Raw genomic sequence first — 15,400 nt, 5'->3', positions numbered from 1 at the left:
CATTTTACCAGAATGGAGGAAATAAGGAAACAATTGATACACTTCATTTCTTTCAGCTTAATAAAAGTGAATTATTAATTATTTTCAAAATTAATCAGTTTCTTGATTTCAGGCGTTGCTAGCTTTTCAATTTCACTTATGGGTAAATAAAGAAAGAAGGCAAATTTCTTTTACAAATATTAATACAAAAATGATATTATGTAAGTCAAAAAATGATAAAAGAGGTCTTTGTGATGTCAAATGCCTTGAACTTTGCTCAACTAAACCATAAAAAACAAAATGTAATTAAGTCGTATTGTAAGAAAGACTCAAATTAACTAAAAAGATAGTTTACCTTTGTGTAGCATTGGCTTTTTCTGAATCCACCTAGGAAGTCCAGAGAATTTCAGACAACATTTACTCGGAAAATACCTTCTGAAATTCCTTTTGATAGGTTCTGAAATAGCCTACTATAGAGAAATGGTCTAAAATATATGGCACCTGAAATACATTATTCAATATGACTTCCTCTCTATATGGACTGAAATACATTATCAATATGACTTCCTCCTCCTTATATGGACTGAAATAAATTATCAATATGACTTCCTCTTTATATGGACTGAAATACCCTATCAATGTGACTTTCTTTTTTATGGACCTTCTCCCTATGAAAAATGGAAGTACATGCCATTTGATCATTTGGCATAAATACTTCCACAGGAATGCATCCCGCTGCACGATTGAACAGAAAATGAGAGCAACGGTGCAAATTTCCAACCGGGTAACCCAAGCCTCCTCCACCCCCCCCCCCCCACCCCCAAAAAACCCCGCCCTCTGGCCATCCCTCTTTTCTCTTCTCATAAACAGGAGTTCTGTATATCTTAGCAAAGTATGCAGCTTCACCAAGATATAGTATCTTAGTCGCTATGAAGTTTTCTCCTCTGGCATCTGTTTATATACCACCTCGCATGCTTTTTTAGGCCAATGCTAATCATTACTTTAAGGCTTGCAAGCATGACAAATGTCATTGCAGACAGAAGAAAAATCCAAAAGAGCCTCCAAGGAAGCGGATTATAGGGAAGATGAGCAGCAAACACAGGACGCAGCACCCGGATTACCTGACATGCAAAAGAGGTTGCTCGGTAAGGAATAAATGAGCATTTTAAGCTCCGGAAGGAAACCCATAAGTCCAAGGGAATAGATCCTGCTTCCCCTATGTTCCATATCCACGAAGTATAGTATTTTGAAATAAAGAGACTATGATTTTATTCAGAAATTATAATGATAGAAGATGGCGGCTTTATACAAATCAGAAAAAACTTACCACACAAGCAGGTGCCAAAGGGACGAAAGTGAGGTTATTCTTCATATTGTCCGTCTGAATATTCAGTGTCTGTCAAAAGTCGACAATTAGAGTAACATGAAAAACAGAATCTTCAGAAAGAAAAAATTACAAGATGCCACAACGGCTTGGTAGGATGAAGAGCTTGATAGCAATATAGCAGTATAAAACTACAAATTATTCGAGCTTATCAGACAAATCACCAGCTTAAAGAGCTTGACTCTAGAAGCAAAATCAAACAGCAGCCCATGAATTAAAAATACCTGCTTACAGAGATCTTCAAGAAACTCTGAAAAGGCAATCGGCTTGATATTGTTAAATTTTGCGATGAATGAATGCTTGATTATATCAATTGTCATCTCACTTACGTAGACGACAAATGCATTCTGCAGGATTCAAAAAGAAAATTTCTTTATATGAGCCAGTTCAAAAGCAATTCAGCAAGTTGATCACTTCATTGCACAAGGAGCATCAGCAGCAGGCCTTACACAAAGAAAACTTTCAAACCAAGGTCCATCTGCCTCCAGAAGGTTTTGAGCCAACACAAATAAGAGAAATGCCGAAATATGGAACCGCTCCACTGAATCTGACAACAGCCAATGGAATTAAAGTTTAAATGCACAGAAACTTTGTAATCAAGCACAAATATGAAAATAAAATCAGTACCATAGGATTGAGCATTTCCAAACACCATTAAGCTTAAACGAAATGATAAATAAAACAACAAATAAAGTGTCACTAGTCAGCTACTAATATATGGATGGCTGAACATGGAAACTGGTAAAAACAGGAGGAACAGATGAAAAAGAAAACCACATCCATCAATAAAATCTAAATCCATCAGACAGGCAATCCCAAAATTGGCCCTGAGCTTCCTTCTCCTGAGGTGCCAAGAGCACTATGTCTGTATGTCAAGGGAAGAGGAAATCCTTTTTTATGTTGCACAAGTTAGAGAGAGAAGGTCGGAAAAGATGTGTGATTGGTTATTCATAAACTGAAACTAACAATTAATGGACACCATCTGAGAATAGTGGCAAAATAGGTACTGCTACCATTCTAGTAAAGTAGGTTCTGCTACCGTTTCTACTTGATAATAGAAATAATATATTTGACTCTGCACGTGAGTACAATGAGCACTTTTCTGTGCATATAACAGGGCAGATCTGAAAAGACCATTTATCTGAATGTTGGGATGTACCACCCACACTGTCAGTGAAAACAATGATCAACAAAGGACTCGACAATAATCACCTTATTTGTGTTTTGTGTGTTAAATTTTTATTTTAATTCACATTTAAGATGCAACCCTAACAAAGTGAAATACAAGTCCTTTAGAAGGGTAGTGAAACAAACAATGTGAAAGGGGAGTAAAAGTAAGGTCTCTAAGACTAAATATAACCATGAGAATCCTAGAAATGTGGATGTTAAGATTGATAACCAGTCATATAAGATTAGACAAGATTAGAAATAATGACAGCCAACAGATGTTCAAATAGCACATATACAAAAAAAAAATGATAGAAAATGTTAAGGTTATATCTTACGTAGACCTCTAAATATAGAATCCAGTAAATGTCAATATGGAGTTGAACGTTCAAGAAAAAGACGAGGTATACCTAAAATCATAGTGAGGAAGTCTCAAAAAACTACAATCTCTCGAAATTAATGCAAATATAGGTAAAAACATAAGAATGTAAGCAAAAGATTCATTTTTATTGTTCAGTTCGTGGCGCCTCTTTTTTTGTTATACCTTTTTTCTGCAATGTAACGCCTCCTTTTACTAGTTCTATTTCTCTTCCTCTGCATCTTTTGACATACCTCTTCTTTCTATTCTTTTTTTATGAAAACCTCTTCTTTCTATTCTACAGACCATGAATCTTCTAATATGCAACTCACCTTCTTTTACCACTCCTGATTTTTGAGCTTTTGCATTTGCTTCTCTTCTACTCTCTTAATAAAATTACTAAAGCACTTAAAGATTAGATTTAACTACAGAAAATTTCTATTTCATAGTTGATTAATAGAAAATTGAGTTATCTTTTCTTCATTTTTTATAAATGAAACTGAACATCAAATTTGCAATTGAACTTATCTTGTAATTATATTTTAGTGATTTTAATTTTAGTTATTATATTGATAATGTCAATATGTTAGAGTAGATGCTGAAGTTAGTAACTTCATCTGAAATTGAGACTAAATTGACTGGGTGATATTTTTAAGAAAAGGTAAATTAATTGATTGACTGACTGATTGGCATTGAGATGCAACCTATAGGGACTACAAACATGCCAATGAAAACATGCAACAGATGGAATCACTTCACACAAGATAATAAAGAAAAAAAACAGCTACCAACAGCAGATTCATAAATAATTCTTTAATCATGGCAATAGAACCTTCAAAATTTCAGGTAAATGCTGCTAGAAGATAACTCACCATAATACACTAGATTGTGAACGTTATCCTTGCTGTACCGTTTGAATACATTGCTCTTTATTTCCGCAAAATTGTTTGATACAAGCAAAGCAAATAATGCATTGTTGTGGGCAACTATACAGGTTGACAAAGTGATAGCTTGAGCTAGCAAGATGAAAGAATGAAGAAGTATGGGGAGTCAAGGAAACCAGACAATATTAGGAATGAAATTTATCATATTGACCAGAATACGGGAATGGAAAGGATATTTGATGAAGCCACAGCTACAACTTCATCCATAATAAATCTTCTCATCCACAATTGCATATTTTCCGTTGAGCTATTTGCAAGCCCTTCTGCTGTATTAAAGAGAGTCTGCATCACATCTCCACTAAAGCTTTGGAATAGTCTATCAAAAACCTGCCGAGAAGGGCAAATATAGCCTTAAATTTTCTATAAATTGCAAAAAAAGGAGTTAACCAAAAAATATTGCATATTGAATGATGTTAGGGCAGCAACATGGACGTGTAATAAACCAATATCTTGTACAAGATTGGAATGAAAGGATACTTGATGAAGGATAGCTGAAACATATCCGAACATATGACTAGAGGTGCTTCTCCTTCGAAGTTATTCTATTCTTTAACAGCAAGAATGGGGACATATTTCATTTATTTACTTGAACCACAAACGTGAATTACATTCAATGGAATTAGTTACGTTGTATCAGAATCCAGCCACCTTCAACATGATACGACGACTTAAAGTACAACCAATTTGTGGCATCTTAGCACATGCCCTAATTATAATAAAGTAGTCTACTTCTCACCTCCAACACATTGTAAACTACATAAAGCTTGATTGTCCCTTGACCACGAATCATGTGATAGATTAGGCTGATATCTGCCACAGCAAATTGCAAATAGGAGTAAGACTAAACAAACAAGAAACCAAGAATTGAGAAGTCTAAGCTTAGATGTGTGGTTGGGGTAATTAGTATGTAGCAAAAATTTAAGACTCTGGTTGAGGATTAAAGAATCCTACTGCACCTGTTTGTTGCAGCAAAATCGCCCCACTGGCCAGGGCAACACAACAGCCAATATCAGAAAGCTCAACTGCGGAAAGTTTCTTGAACTGCCTGCCATGAGCATGGTCAGGTTATTTTGTAAACATAAGCTGCAGTTAAATAGATTTATTTTAACACAACAAAATCAAGGGTCGAGAAAGGAAAGGACCTAAGGAAATAAAGTAAAGACGTGCTTCAGATGGGAGGGTGAATCAATTTTTTAGATTCACCATAACCAATAACAATAACAGGGGCAAGACAAATAAAATAAAAGCAAGGACAAACTCTTAAGTTTTTAAGGGAAAATCAAGACGAGTCTCTCTTCTTCCCAAAAACAAAATTGATTGGGAAGTCTCCTACTTCAGAGGGAAACAATAGAATAAGTTTGAAGGAAATATCTCCCTAGACTTCCAACCTCTTTTTTTTTTGGATGAAGTAAGATGTTATATTAACAAAAGCATCAAGAAGATGCATATTTACAAAAGTTGAGGTGCAAAAACGAAAGAAAAACTAGTCCCTTTACAGAATGTCAATATAAGACAAGAGAGCTAACAAAGTCCAAAAGATGAGCAGAACTAGTTACAGTAGCTAACTTAGTCCAACAAAAAAGATTGAGTAGGCATCTAGCTTTGAGAGAGTGATTTGGAGTTGAGATCCCATCAAAGCATCTACTATTCCTCTCATTCCACAAACACCAAAAACAAACTGCAGGGATCATCAACCAGATCTTCTTGATGGTCTTATAAACTCTCCATCGACTCCAGCTCAGGTGTGCCTGTTTTATGTTTTGTGGCATAACCCATTTGAGGCCAAAAATACAATAAAACATGTTCCAAAGGTCAGTGGCCAATGGGCAATGCAAAAACAAATGGCTGACTATTTCCACATTCTCCCTGCACATATAACATCTATTGACCAGCTGAAGGCCTCTCCTGTTGAGATTGTCTTGTGTCAAGCAAGCTTCACGGAGAACAATCCAATCAAAGCAAATTACTTTAATAGGCAGCTTAGTTTTCCATATTAATTTCCATGGCCATGCATCGATCACTAGGTTTTGAGAACATAGTTTCCTGTAATATTCTTTCACTGAGAAAGTGCCCTTAACTCCCCCAACAAATGGTGTCTAGTGTACTTGCATTCATGTTGAACCTTTCCACTCTGGCAAGTAATTCTATCATGTTGTCCACTTCCCAATCTTGCACTGCTCTTCTGAGATGAGCATCCCAATTATTGCCACTTCTGTTCTGAGCTATGGAGGAGTCTTTGTCCAATGCAATCTGGAATGTTGTTGAGCCATTTGTCTTTCCAGAATCTGATATGTGCTCCATTGCCTGCTTTGAAGTAGGATTCCTGGAAAAATTCATTCCCAGGTTTCCTGATGTACTTCCAAGGGCCCACTCCATAAGGTGCATTAGGAATTTTGGTGCTCCAATTGTCTCTTTTCCTATGCTTTGCAATAATCACCTCCTTCCAGAGACTTGATTCCCCTATGCCATATCTTCAAAGCCATTTCATTAGTAAACACTTGTTGTGGACCTCTAGATCTCAATCCTCCCTAGTGTTTTGGTTGTGTGACTTTATCCCACTTAATGAGATGAAACCTGTGAGTGTTGTTGTTCCCCTCCCATAGAAAGTCCCTCCTGATTTTATCTAATTGTTTTAACACCTTTTTAGGGATAGTAAATAGTGGCATGTAATAAGTTGGAATGTTGTCAAGCACACTGTTGATAAGAGCTAGTCTTACTCCCATGGAGAGGTATTGCAATTGCCATGATGCTAACCTCTTTTCAAACTTTTCAATAATCCCACTCCATATCTCACAAGTTTTGAATTTGGCACCCAGTGGAAGGCCCAAGTATGTGGTAGGCAAGGACCCAATACTGCAACCCATGATACCTGCTAATTCCTCAATGTTAGGTACATGGTTGACAGGATAAATGATACTTTTCAGCGCATTGACATGTAGCCCAGAAAGAGCTTCGAATAGGAGGAAAGCCAGGTTTAGGTATATAAGTTGTGACTTTTCAGCCTCACAAAAGTTTAGAGTATCATCTGCATGCAGCAGATGAGAAACAGAGACTGAACTCCCAATGTATGCCCCTACTCTGAAGCCCTGAATCCATTGTAGTTCTCTAGCCTTTTCAAGCATTTTGCTTAAACCTTCCATGGCAAGTATAAATAGAAATGGGGAGAGTGTGTCTCCCTGCCTGATCCCTTTCTGAGGTGAGAAGAAACCCACAGGTTCTCTGTTGACCAACACTGAATATTTGACTGTTGTGATGCAGAATCTGATCCACCTTATCCATTTGGCTCCAAATCCCATCTTCCTTAGAATAGAAATTAGATATGACCAATTCAGCTTGTTAAAAGCTTTTTCAATTCAATCTTTCTGCTAGTAGCTTGGCCACAATTTTATAGACACTGCCAATCAAACTTATTGGTCTGAAGTCTCTAAGTTCAATAGCCCCTTTCTTTTTTGGAATCAAGGCAATAAAAGAGGCATTACATGAACTCACCATATAGCATTGTTGATGAAAGTGATTGAGTGCCCCATCACTTCTGGCTTGATAAACTCCCATGTTCTTTGAAAGAAAGCCATAGTGAAACCATCTGGTCCTAGAGCCTTATCTGAGGAACAGGAATTAATAGTTTCATGCACTTCTTCTTCGTCAAAAGCTTTCTCTAACAACTCCCTGTCCTCTTCTGCTAGTCTAGCTACTTCATCAAAATTGGCAGTAGGTCTCCTCACTTCGTTTTCTGTATACAAATTCTGGTAGAAGTTCAAGATCTCCTCCTTAATCTGTGTTTTGTCTTCTGTTATTTCATCATTCACTTTGAGCTTGTCAATATTGTTGACTCTTCTATGTGAGTTGGCTATGGAATGGAAATATTTGGTGTTCCTGTCCCCCTCTTTCAACCATTGACATCTTGACTTTTGTCTCCATGATGTTTCTTCAGCTTTGGCCAGTTCCTCCAGCTCCACTTGCAAACTCAAAATCTTCTGCTTTTCAGCCTGCATTGGAATTCTGCCTTCTATAGCATGTTCTAAAGCTGCAAGTTCCTCAAGAGCCTTGCTTCTTCTTACTTCCAGCTTGCCATAAACTTCTTTATTCCAGTTGGAGATGTCTTTTTTCAAGTTTCTCAACTTCTGAATGAGAATAAAATCAGGGTTACCACCTATAGTATAATTCTGCCACCACCCTTTCACCATATCAATGAACCCCTCTTGTTGCAACCACATATTCTCAAACTTGAAGTAGGAGTGGGTTGCCTCCCATTCTCCACATTCCAACAGTAATGGTTTATGATCAGAAATAGGTATAGGCAACACCAGCTGTTTAATTGCTTTAAAGCTTTCATCCCACTCTATAGAAATAAGGAATCTGTCAATCCTAGATGTCTGTAGAGTGTCTTCCCCCCTTGACCATGTATATTGTGCTCCATGAAGAGGCAAATCAATCAGTTGCAGATCCATAATTGTTTCTGAGAAGCTTTTCATTGCTTTGGATCTCTTAGTGCAATTGAGTCTCTCGTTCTCGAAACCTGCATACATTGAAATCCCCACCTATAACCCATTGCTCACTCCAAATACCTCTGATTGCTCCCAGCTCCTGCCATAGTTCTTCCCCCTCAGAATTTGTATGTGGACCATATAATCCAATAAAGCGCCATCTGAAATCCTCTTGTAAACTTTCAAGCATACAGGTGATTGTGTAATTTCCTTGATGAGAGTCAATGTAATTCCACATTCTCTTATCCCAAATAATAATAATACCCTCATTGGTGCCACAGGCCTTTAGTTCTACCCAATCAGCCCGTCTGCTCCCCCAAATTTGATGTAACAAGCTTTTAGGAATTACCTCCATTTTGGTTTCCTGAAGACACAAAATGTCGGCCTTCCATTAGAGTGCTCCTTTTTTTCCTACCATTGAGACCATTAATGTTCCAGCTTAGGATTTTTACTTTCATCTTGACTGGCTCTTGAAGTGCCTGCCCCTGCCTCTGTTGCTTCCCCCATCATAGTTAATGCTGCTAATTAACTTTTGAACCTCACCTTCCCCTTTCTTCTTTCTCTTCTTGTTTGTTGCTGCCAGTGACCCCTTTTTTTGAATCTGAATTTGTCTCTTCTGATCCATCCTCATAATTAAATCGAAGATTTCATGCTCAAATCCGACTACGTTGATGCCAAAAGCTTTGCATGCTTTACCCATAACTAGTTTTGTCCATTTAGATTTTTCAATGACATTGGGCTGCTGAATTCCTTGTGGTTGCAGTTGTTCCGGCTCGTAGCAGTGAAAAGATAATGAGGTATCAGTATCAGAACATACCAGTGCAGTTGAAGCAGTTTCTAACCAAGCCAATCGGTTCAAGAGACACCAAAGATTGTTTGCAGTGTTATCTACTTCGTCGTCTGCATCATCTTCTTTAGAGATGGTGGTTGCATGCAGAGTTTGCCCAGTAATGAAGTCTTTGTTGTAAGTCTCTAGGGACTTGACTGCTGGGGGAGTGTTGCTGATGTTTGGAGATTCAAAGCTTTGAAGTTGGAGACGGGGTTTGGCAGCAGACGAATGGCTCTCCATTCTTGAACATGTGGTGGCTTCTTAAATTTGGATTTAGACTGGGCCCTCCTCCCTGGGCCTGCTGAATAATATGTTTCTGCTGCACTTAGGCCCAAAGAAATTGGGTCTTTACTTCCTGAGCACCTTGCTACACTGGGTCGGCCCATGGGAATTTTAGTATTAGCCCGTGTAAGCAAGAATTTTTGAGTGGGCCCTTGTAGCTCTGAGTTTAAACATTGCTCTTCCAGTTGACCCACCTTGTGCTTTCCATTTGGGGTGGGCCCTAGTAAATTTGAATTAAAGTTCTCTGCCACACTCTGCCCCATCACGTGCTTCAGCTGAGCCCTAATTTTCAGCTCAGTCCCCGAAAAACTTGTTGTTGCAGTGTTTGACGTACACTTGCACCTTTCTTCTCCGGTGGCTTTCTCTGCTACTTGTTGGGCTCGGGTAGGGATTGGCTTTGGCGTTGCAACAACATCTTTAAGAATCGAGATTTCAAATCTCCATTCTTCCACATCAAGATCAATTTTGTCTGGACAATTAAATTCTTTGGCATTAACACAGATTCTCGCCCAAATGTAGTGATTTTGGTTCTTCGTATCTTCATCGATTCCAACAAAACCACCACATAAGTCGCCAATAATCTTGAAGGTGTCTAGAGACCACGCATGGACTGGAATACCAAATGCTTTTACCCATTTGTAATCTGATCTCGGGGAGGCTAAATTGGTGCCTGACACTGATGTCCACCATTCTAAAGATAAGCGCAGACCATTCCAAAACCATTCTCCAGCATGGATTCTCATTGCTTCTTGTCTCGAAGGAAACTCGAACAAAAACTGGTTGTGAGCTATAGGAGTAACTCTCAGACCAGAACAAATCTTCCACCTGCTCGTGAACCAAGTCTTAATCACTTCTTGATTTGGGCTATAGTTGAAAGAATCGTTGAAGTTCCCAACTAAACACCGAGAAAGAAATTGCTGGCTCCGTTCATCTGTGTCTGCATTGATTTTGATGACATTGTCAACCACCGTAGCTGGAAACTTTGCCAATTCCGGCCATTGAGTGATCTTAGCTGTATCCCTAGACTTCCAACCTCTTAGGTACTTAAGAGCATTACCCTTGTTTCAACTGATGGTCCTCCTGTAAGTTCCGCTCTGCAAATTCACTTAACCAGGGACCTATTACTTGGCAGCAACAGAAACTTCTCCAAGTGCAACTGGAGAACAGTCTTGGAGAATATATTACCTCTGGGGCACCAACTGAACACCATTTTCTACAAAAAGAAACTTTAATTTCCCTTTTATTGTCTTTAAAATTATTTTATTTTCCAGGGACTGAAGTAACAAAGGAAGCAAGCTGAAACACGGTGGATTTTTTCACGGCAGAATTTGTAATAAAGTTTTCTTTTTAATTTTATTAATAATCATACCTCATTTCTGTTAATAAATAATGTTAGAATTGTTGCAATGTTCGATCTCTAGCATGAAGATATGCCCAATCACAAATAAACCCGAACAGAACACTAGACATGAAGGTATACCCAATCAGTAATAAACTCCCAAAAACGCAAAAAGGAAAAATCTTATATCAATACACCCTCCAACAACTATCCCTCATCTCCTTCAAGTTGATATTTTAGCAACGCATACCATATGGCAGCTGCAAGTTCCTACCAAAAGAAATTCAATGACAATCTAGGAATTAAAAGCTCATTGCACAAATACACTGTTCCCATAGGTTTCAAAACCACCAAAAATTATCAGCCTCTATGAATAGAGATAAGTCATTAAGAAGAAAAGAATGAGTAATGAAAGAAAAACCTACCTATTCCCTCGAGTTCGGTTTGAGATATAAAGTGATTACATATGGTTTAGTTTTTGGTAAAATACTGATTCTATGCAAGATTACATCCCTGATCTATGCATAATTATGAAAATTCATAACAAATTAAATCAAACCTAAAAAATCAACATGGATTGGGATAGCAAGGAAATCTTATATTACTTCTAGACAAAATCTTAGATGAACTGTTTGATTAAAGGGTTAATTTGAGATTACAGAAAAAATTCTGCATCACATCTGCTGTAAGGTCACAATGGTATGATGAATAATATTAGGACAGATGATAGACACAACTCTCCTGGAGAGTGGAGATCCCAAAAAATCATTTCAAGTTCAAAGAACAAAGGAAGAGTGAAGTATGAAATACCAACCTTGTTTTCAGAAACCTCCAGCAGATCATGATTATTCTCGTTGGCATGACAGTTAGCAGTGACAGGAATGAATCAAAGCAGACAAAAAAGCCAACATTAATAAGCTGCAAAAGCAATAGTTTTGTCATCCATTCAGCAAAACCAGCTTGATAGTTTATGAGATAAAGACTATATCCGAGAAGAACAGGTAGTGGACCTCCTAGTCTGCAGCTCGTTCCGAATAAAATTGGGAAGTAAAAAGTTTTAAAAAAAGAGAAGAAAAAAAGGACCCCTATTGGCACTATCACAGTCCAGGGCAGATATATAACAGAGGAACAAAAGATGCAAGTCAAGAAGTGAACACCAGGAAACTGAGGGCAATGAAAGAATAATGGATTCAAAATATAATTTGAGAATGCTTCATAGTGCAGTGTCTTAATAGAGTATAATACCAGCTCACATCGCCATGGTAAGCGAAATATGGTATCATAAACTCTTTGCCGCTCTTTATCATCCCCGCGGGCAACTGTACTCCTTAAGGAATTACCCGCATACATCTCTTCCATGAAGCACTTCATTGGTGACTTATCCACCGGAAATGTTTCTAACAAAATACCACACAACTAAAGTAAGAGAAAGGATACATGTGAAGTTTTCTTCTGCAACTGAAATAAATTAGAAGTAAATTTGAATTTAGAGATACAGGGTTCCAAACCTGCCTCTAAAATAGGGCGAAAGCTAGGGACATTACTATATGAATGAGACATCCTTATTACATTACAAGTGATACCTCAAATTCCTAAAATGCTCCTCTAGTCCCGAGCTTGGTAAATAAGGCCGTGGAAAATTGTTTTCTTGCGGCCTTTAAGTGATGGGGGGAGTCACTCTTGCATTCTCTCTCTTGGGTAGGTCAGTCTCGCTTTCTCTTTCCGGTAAGTACTATATCTGTTATGGTATAGCTGCCGCGCTATTCCAGTAGTGTTTGTTAATTTGTAGTTTTGGAAGGTGGGTGGGGGTTAATGAGAAAGGGTAATTAAAGACCTTAGCCAAAAGCAAGGGATTCAGGGCCCGAACGAGAGCAGAGGCAGCATGGCAGGAATTCTCAAAAAAGAAAGAAACGAAAACGGGCATGGAGGTAAGAGCAAGTAAGACATATTTGTTACTAGGCAACCACCCCAACCCCTCCTCCCTCCCCCAAGTGAATTTATTTGTCATATATTTAGCTAACTTCATGTTTAAAGTACAATGACGTAGTTTCTCAACATGCGAAAAGATATGATGATTAAGGAAGCCTCATACAAGCTTCTCTCTAGAACTAGAATTTCTCTATTCAAGTATTAATCATCAAATCTTTTCTCTACACGTTCCTCCAGTTGCCATAATATGTTCCTATTAGAGTCGGAACACAGTTAGGAAACATTGGCAGGAAATGAAAAACATTTAGAAAACCATTAAAGAAAAACAAAAAAGGTACATGCTTACGATTGGGATCTTCAGCCATCAACTTCTTCCAATCTAAAGACGCTTCCTTCTCCAAACTCCTCCCTGCAACCCCATTCATATTCACATTCACTTCGACTCTCGAATTTGACCTCGATTCCAATTCCTTAACAACACTCTCATTTTGTCTCTCACTAATCTGTGGTGATCCGACGCTCTCTTCGGTCACTCCATTGACCATAACATTTCTTTGCCTCAACTCCCCAAACGGAAGCCCAGAAACTGAACTCACTGAACAATTACTCTCAGGCTTCGGCAGTGTAACAGGTTCCTCACATACCACAACACTGCTGCTCTGAGCAACACTGTAACAGTAACCGCTAAATTCCCCGACGGAGGATGAGCGGCCTAGCTGCTCGTCCGTGACGGAATATTCGGAAATTGTGGAATGCTCGGCGATTCTCTTGTGCTTCTTCTTTTTCTTCTTCCTCTTGCGGTTTCCGGTTGGGCTTGTGGCGTCATCATTAGGCAGAAGCTGCGGAGGAGGATCGGAATTGGATCGAGGGAGAGTCGCGGTGGAGGAATCGTAATCCTGATCGTCGTCTAGGATGGAAGTTGAGAGAACGTCAAATGAGACCTTGCGTCCAGTTGATCTCAACGCCATTGATGAAGTTAGAAGCTATGGCGATGGTGGCGGTTCATGGAGGTTGATGATCGGCGACTAAGAAATGAGAAGGGAATCGGCGGAGAGGGGAGGAGAGTGGCGACGGTGAAGATCTGGAAATTTTTGGGTTGGGCTTTTGACGACTTGCCTTCTTTCTCGGGAAATTTTGTCCCCGAATTTGTAAGATAAATGTATATTTGGACTAAAATAGCCTTCAAACCAGAACACTTAAACACCTGTAAACAGCTCCTATGGAAATGCTTCCGCCGATAAACCTTTGTATTCTCTGTACTCGGATGATGTACAATTTGATAAGGAGATTGATGATTGATTCTATATCAGGATATACTCTGTATATATGGAAAGATTCAGTTAGGTCTTTAATGGATTCAGAAATTGAGCAATCTGTACGACCCGATTCCGACGAGGATGATTTTTGTGAATTTGTGATTGCTGATTACCCCATGTTTGACATGGGAAAAACTCGGGAAGCTTTTGTCCAATACTTGATACATTGGGATGGCGCAGATGGATCTATCAAGAAGAAAACTTTGTTGCGTATAACTTTGCTGAATTCGAGTAAATTTGCTATCTCTAACTTTAACCAAAAAAAAAAAAAAATCGGGCTTTGAATTTTAGCGAAGGGGCAGAAGCATGAATCTATATCTATATATTATATTAATAACACCGTAGTTTGTAATGTGGTTAAGCCAGGTGGCAAGCTAAAATGAAGCTACTTGACAAATTTAAGACAATAAAATAAATTTGGATTATAAATGGAAAAATATTTAATGAAAGTAGTAGTCCAAAATTTTCTGTAATATGAATTTCATTCTTTAATAAATCAAAGCCAATTATTTGAATATCTATATTATATTAAAAGGAGAGTAGTTTCCAATATGGTTAAGCCAAGTGGCAAGCTAAAATAAAGTCACTTGGCAATTTTAAGACAAAAAAAAATTGGATTATAAATGGAAAAATATTTAATGAAAGTAGTAGTCCAAGATTTTCTGTAAAATGAATTTCATTCTTTAATAAATCAAAGCCAATTATTTGAATATTTAAACTAAAAATGTTCTATTTTTGAGAATCTGTTGGACGTACACAAAGAGAGATGCAACTTTCATTAATCAAACAAATATATTATAGCTATTGCCACACCTCCTTTTTCCGCACCCGCGGGGCGCAGGGGAGTTTTTCCAATTAAAGGACAATCGAAATGGGATTGGTTTATTAATTTCAGAGTCGCCACTTGGGAGATTTAGGGTGTCCCAAGTCACCAATTTTAATCCCGAATCGAGGAAAAGAATGACTCCATATTACAGTCTGCGCACCAGAAATCCGGATAAGGAATTCTGTTAACCCGGGAGAAGGTGTTAGGCATTCCCGAGTTCCGTGGTTCTAGCACGGTCGCTCAACTGTCATATTCGGCTTATTTATCTGATTTTAAATACCATTATGAACCAATGTGCCAATTTTAACTTTTTACCGCTTTATTGTTATTATTTCAAAAGGATGTGAACATCGCCTAAAACATGTCCTTGGACTGCGTCACATGAAATGCACCCACAATCTGGAACATATTTTATTTGATGTTTTGGGATTTGTATCTGGGTCGCATGAAATGCACACCCCAAGTTTTAAGAAAGTAGATTATTAAACACGCACCTAAAGAGACTATCGTGTTATTATTTTGGGAAGGGCCGTGAAATTTGCTAAACGGCCCGTCCCGGAATC

The 15,400-nt window shown here is 38.2% G+C and overlaps 1 protein-coding gene across 1 annotated transcript; it reads right to left on the bottom strand.

The window, feature by feature from the left end:
* Positions 1-300: 300 nt before the first annotated feature.
* LOC107808933 (protein POLLEN DEFECTIVE IN GUIDANCE 1-like) lies at positions 301-14,293 on the bottom strand. Its single transcript, XM_016633493.2, has 11 exons — positions 13,042-14,293; positions 12,012-12,163; positions 11,581-11,684; positions 4,789-4,877; positions 4,569-4,642; positions 4,009-4,159; positions 3,761-3,928; positions 1,813-1,910; positions 1,588-1,710; positions 1,307-1,375; positions 301-1,100 (listed from the first exon to the last, which is right to left on the bottom strand). Exons 1-11 carry the CDS (start codon positions 13,661-13,663, stop codon positions 900-902), a joined length of 1,851 nt encoding a protein of 616 aa, XP_016488979.2. The 5' UTR covers positions 13,664-14,293; the 3' UTR covers positions 301-899.
* Between the last annotated feature and the right edge of the window lie 1,107 nt (positions 14,294-15,400).

This window comes from Nicotiana tabacum, chromosome 6, assembly GCF_000715075.1.
Source record: "Nicotiana tabacum cultivar K326 chromosome 6, ASM71507v2, whole genome shotgun sequence".
NCBI classification, from domain to species: domain Eukaryota; kingdom Viridiplantae; phylum Streptophyta; class Magnoliopsida; order Solanales; family Solanaceae; genus Nicotiana; species Nicotiana tabacum.
The sequence above is the reverse complement of the archived record's forward strand: the minus strand, read 5'-3'. Positions and strand labels throughout refer to the sequence as shown.

Excerpts from the sequence above, each read along its gene's own strand:
- LOC107808933 (XM_016633493.2), bottom strand. The coding sequence starts at position 13,663 with ATGGCGTTGAGATCAACTGGACGCAAGGTCTCATTTGACGTTCTCTCA. Across the intron at positions 4,643-4,788 it reads GATTTTGCTGCAACAAACAG|ATATCAGCCTAATCTATCAC; the intron begins GTGCAGTAGGAT and ends TTGCTGTGGCAG. Across the intron at positions 3,929-4,008 it reads TGTAGCTGTGGCTTCATCAA|TTCTTCATTCTTTCATCTTG; the intron begins ATATCCTTTCCA and ends GACTCCCCATAC.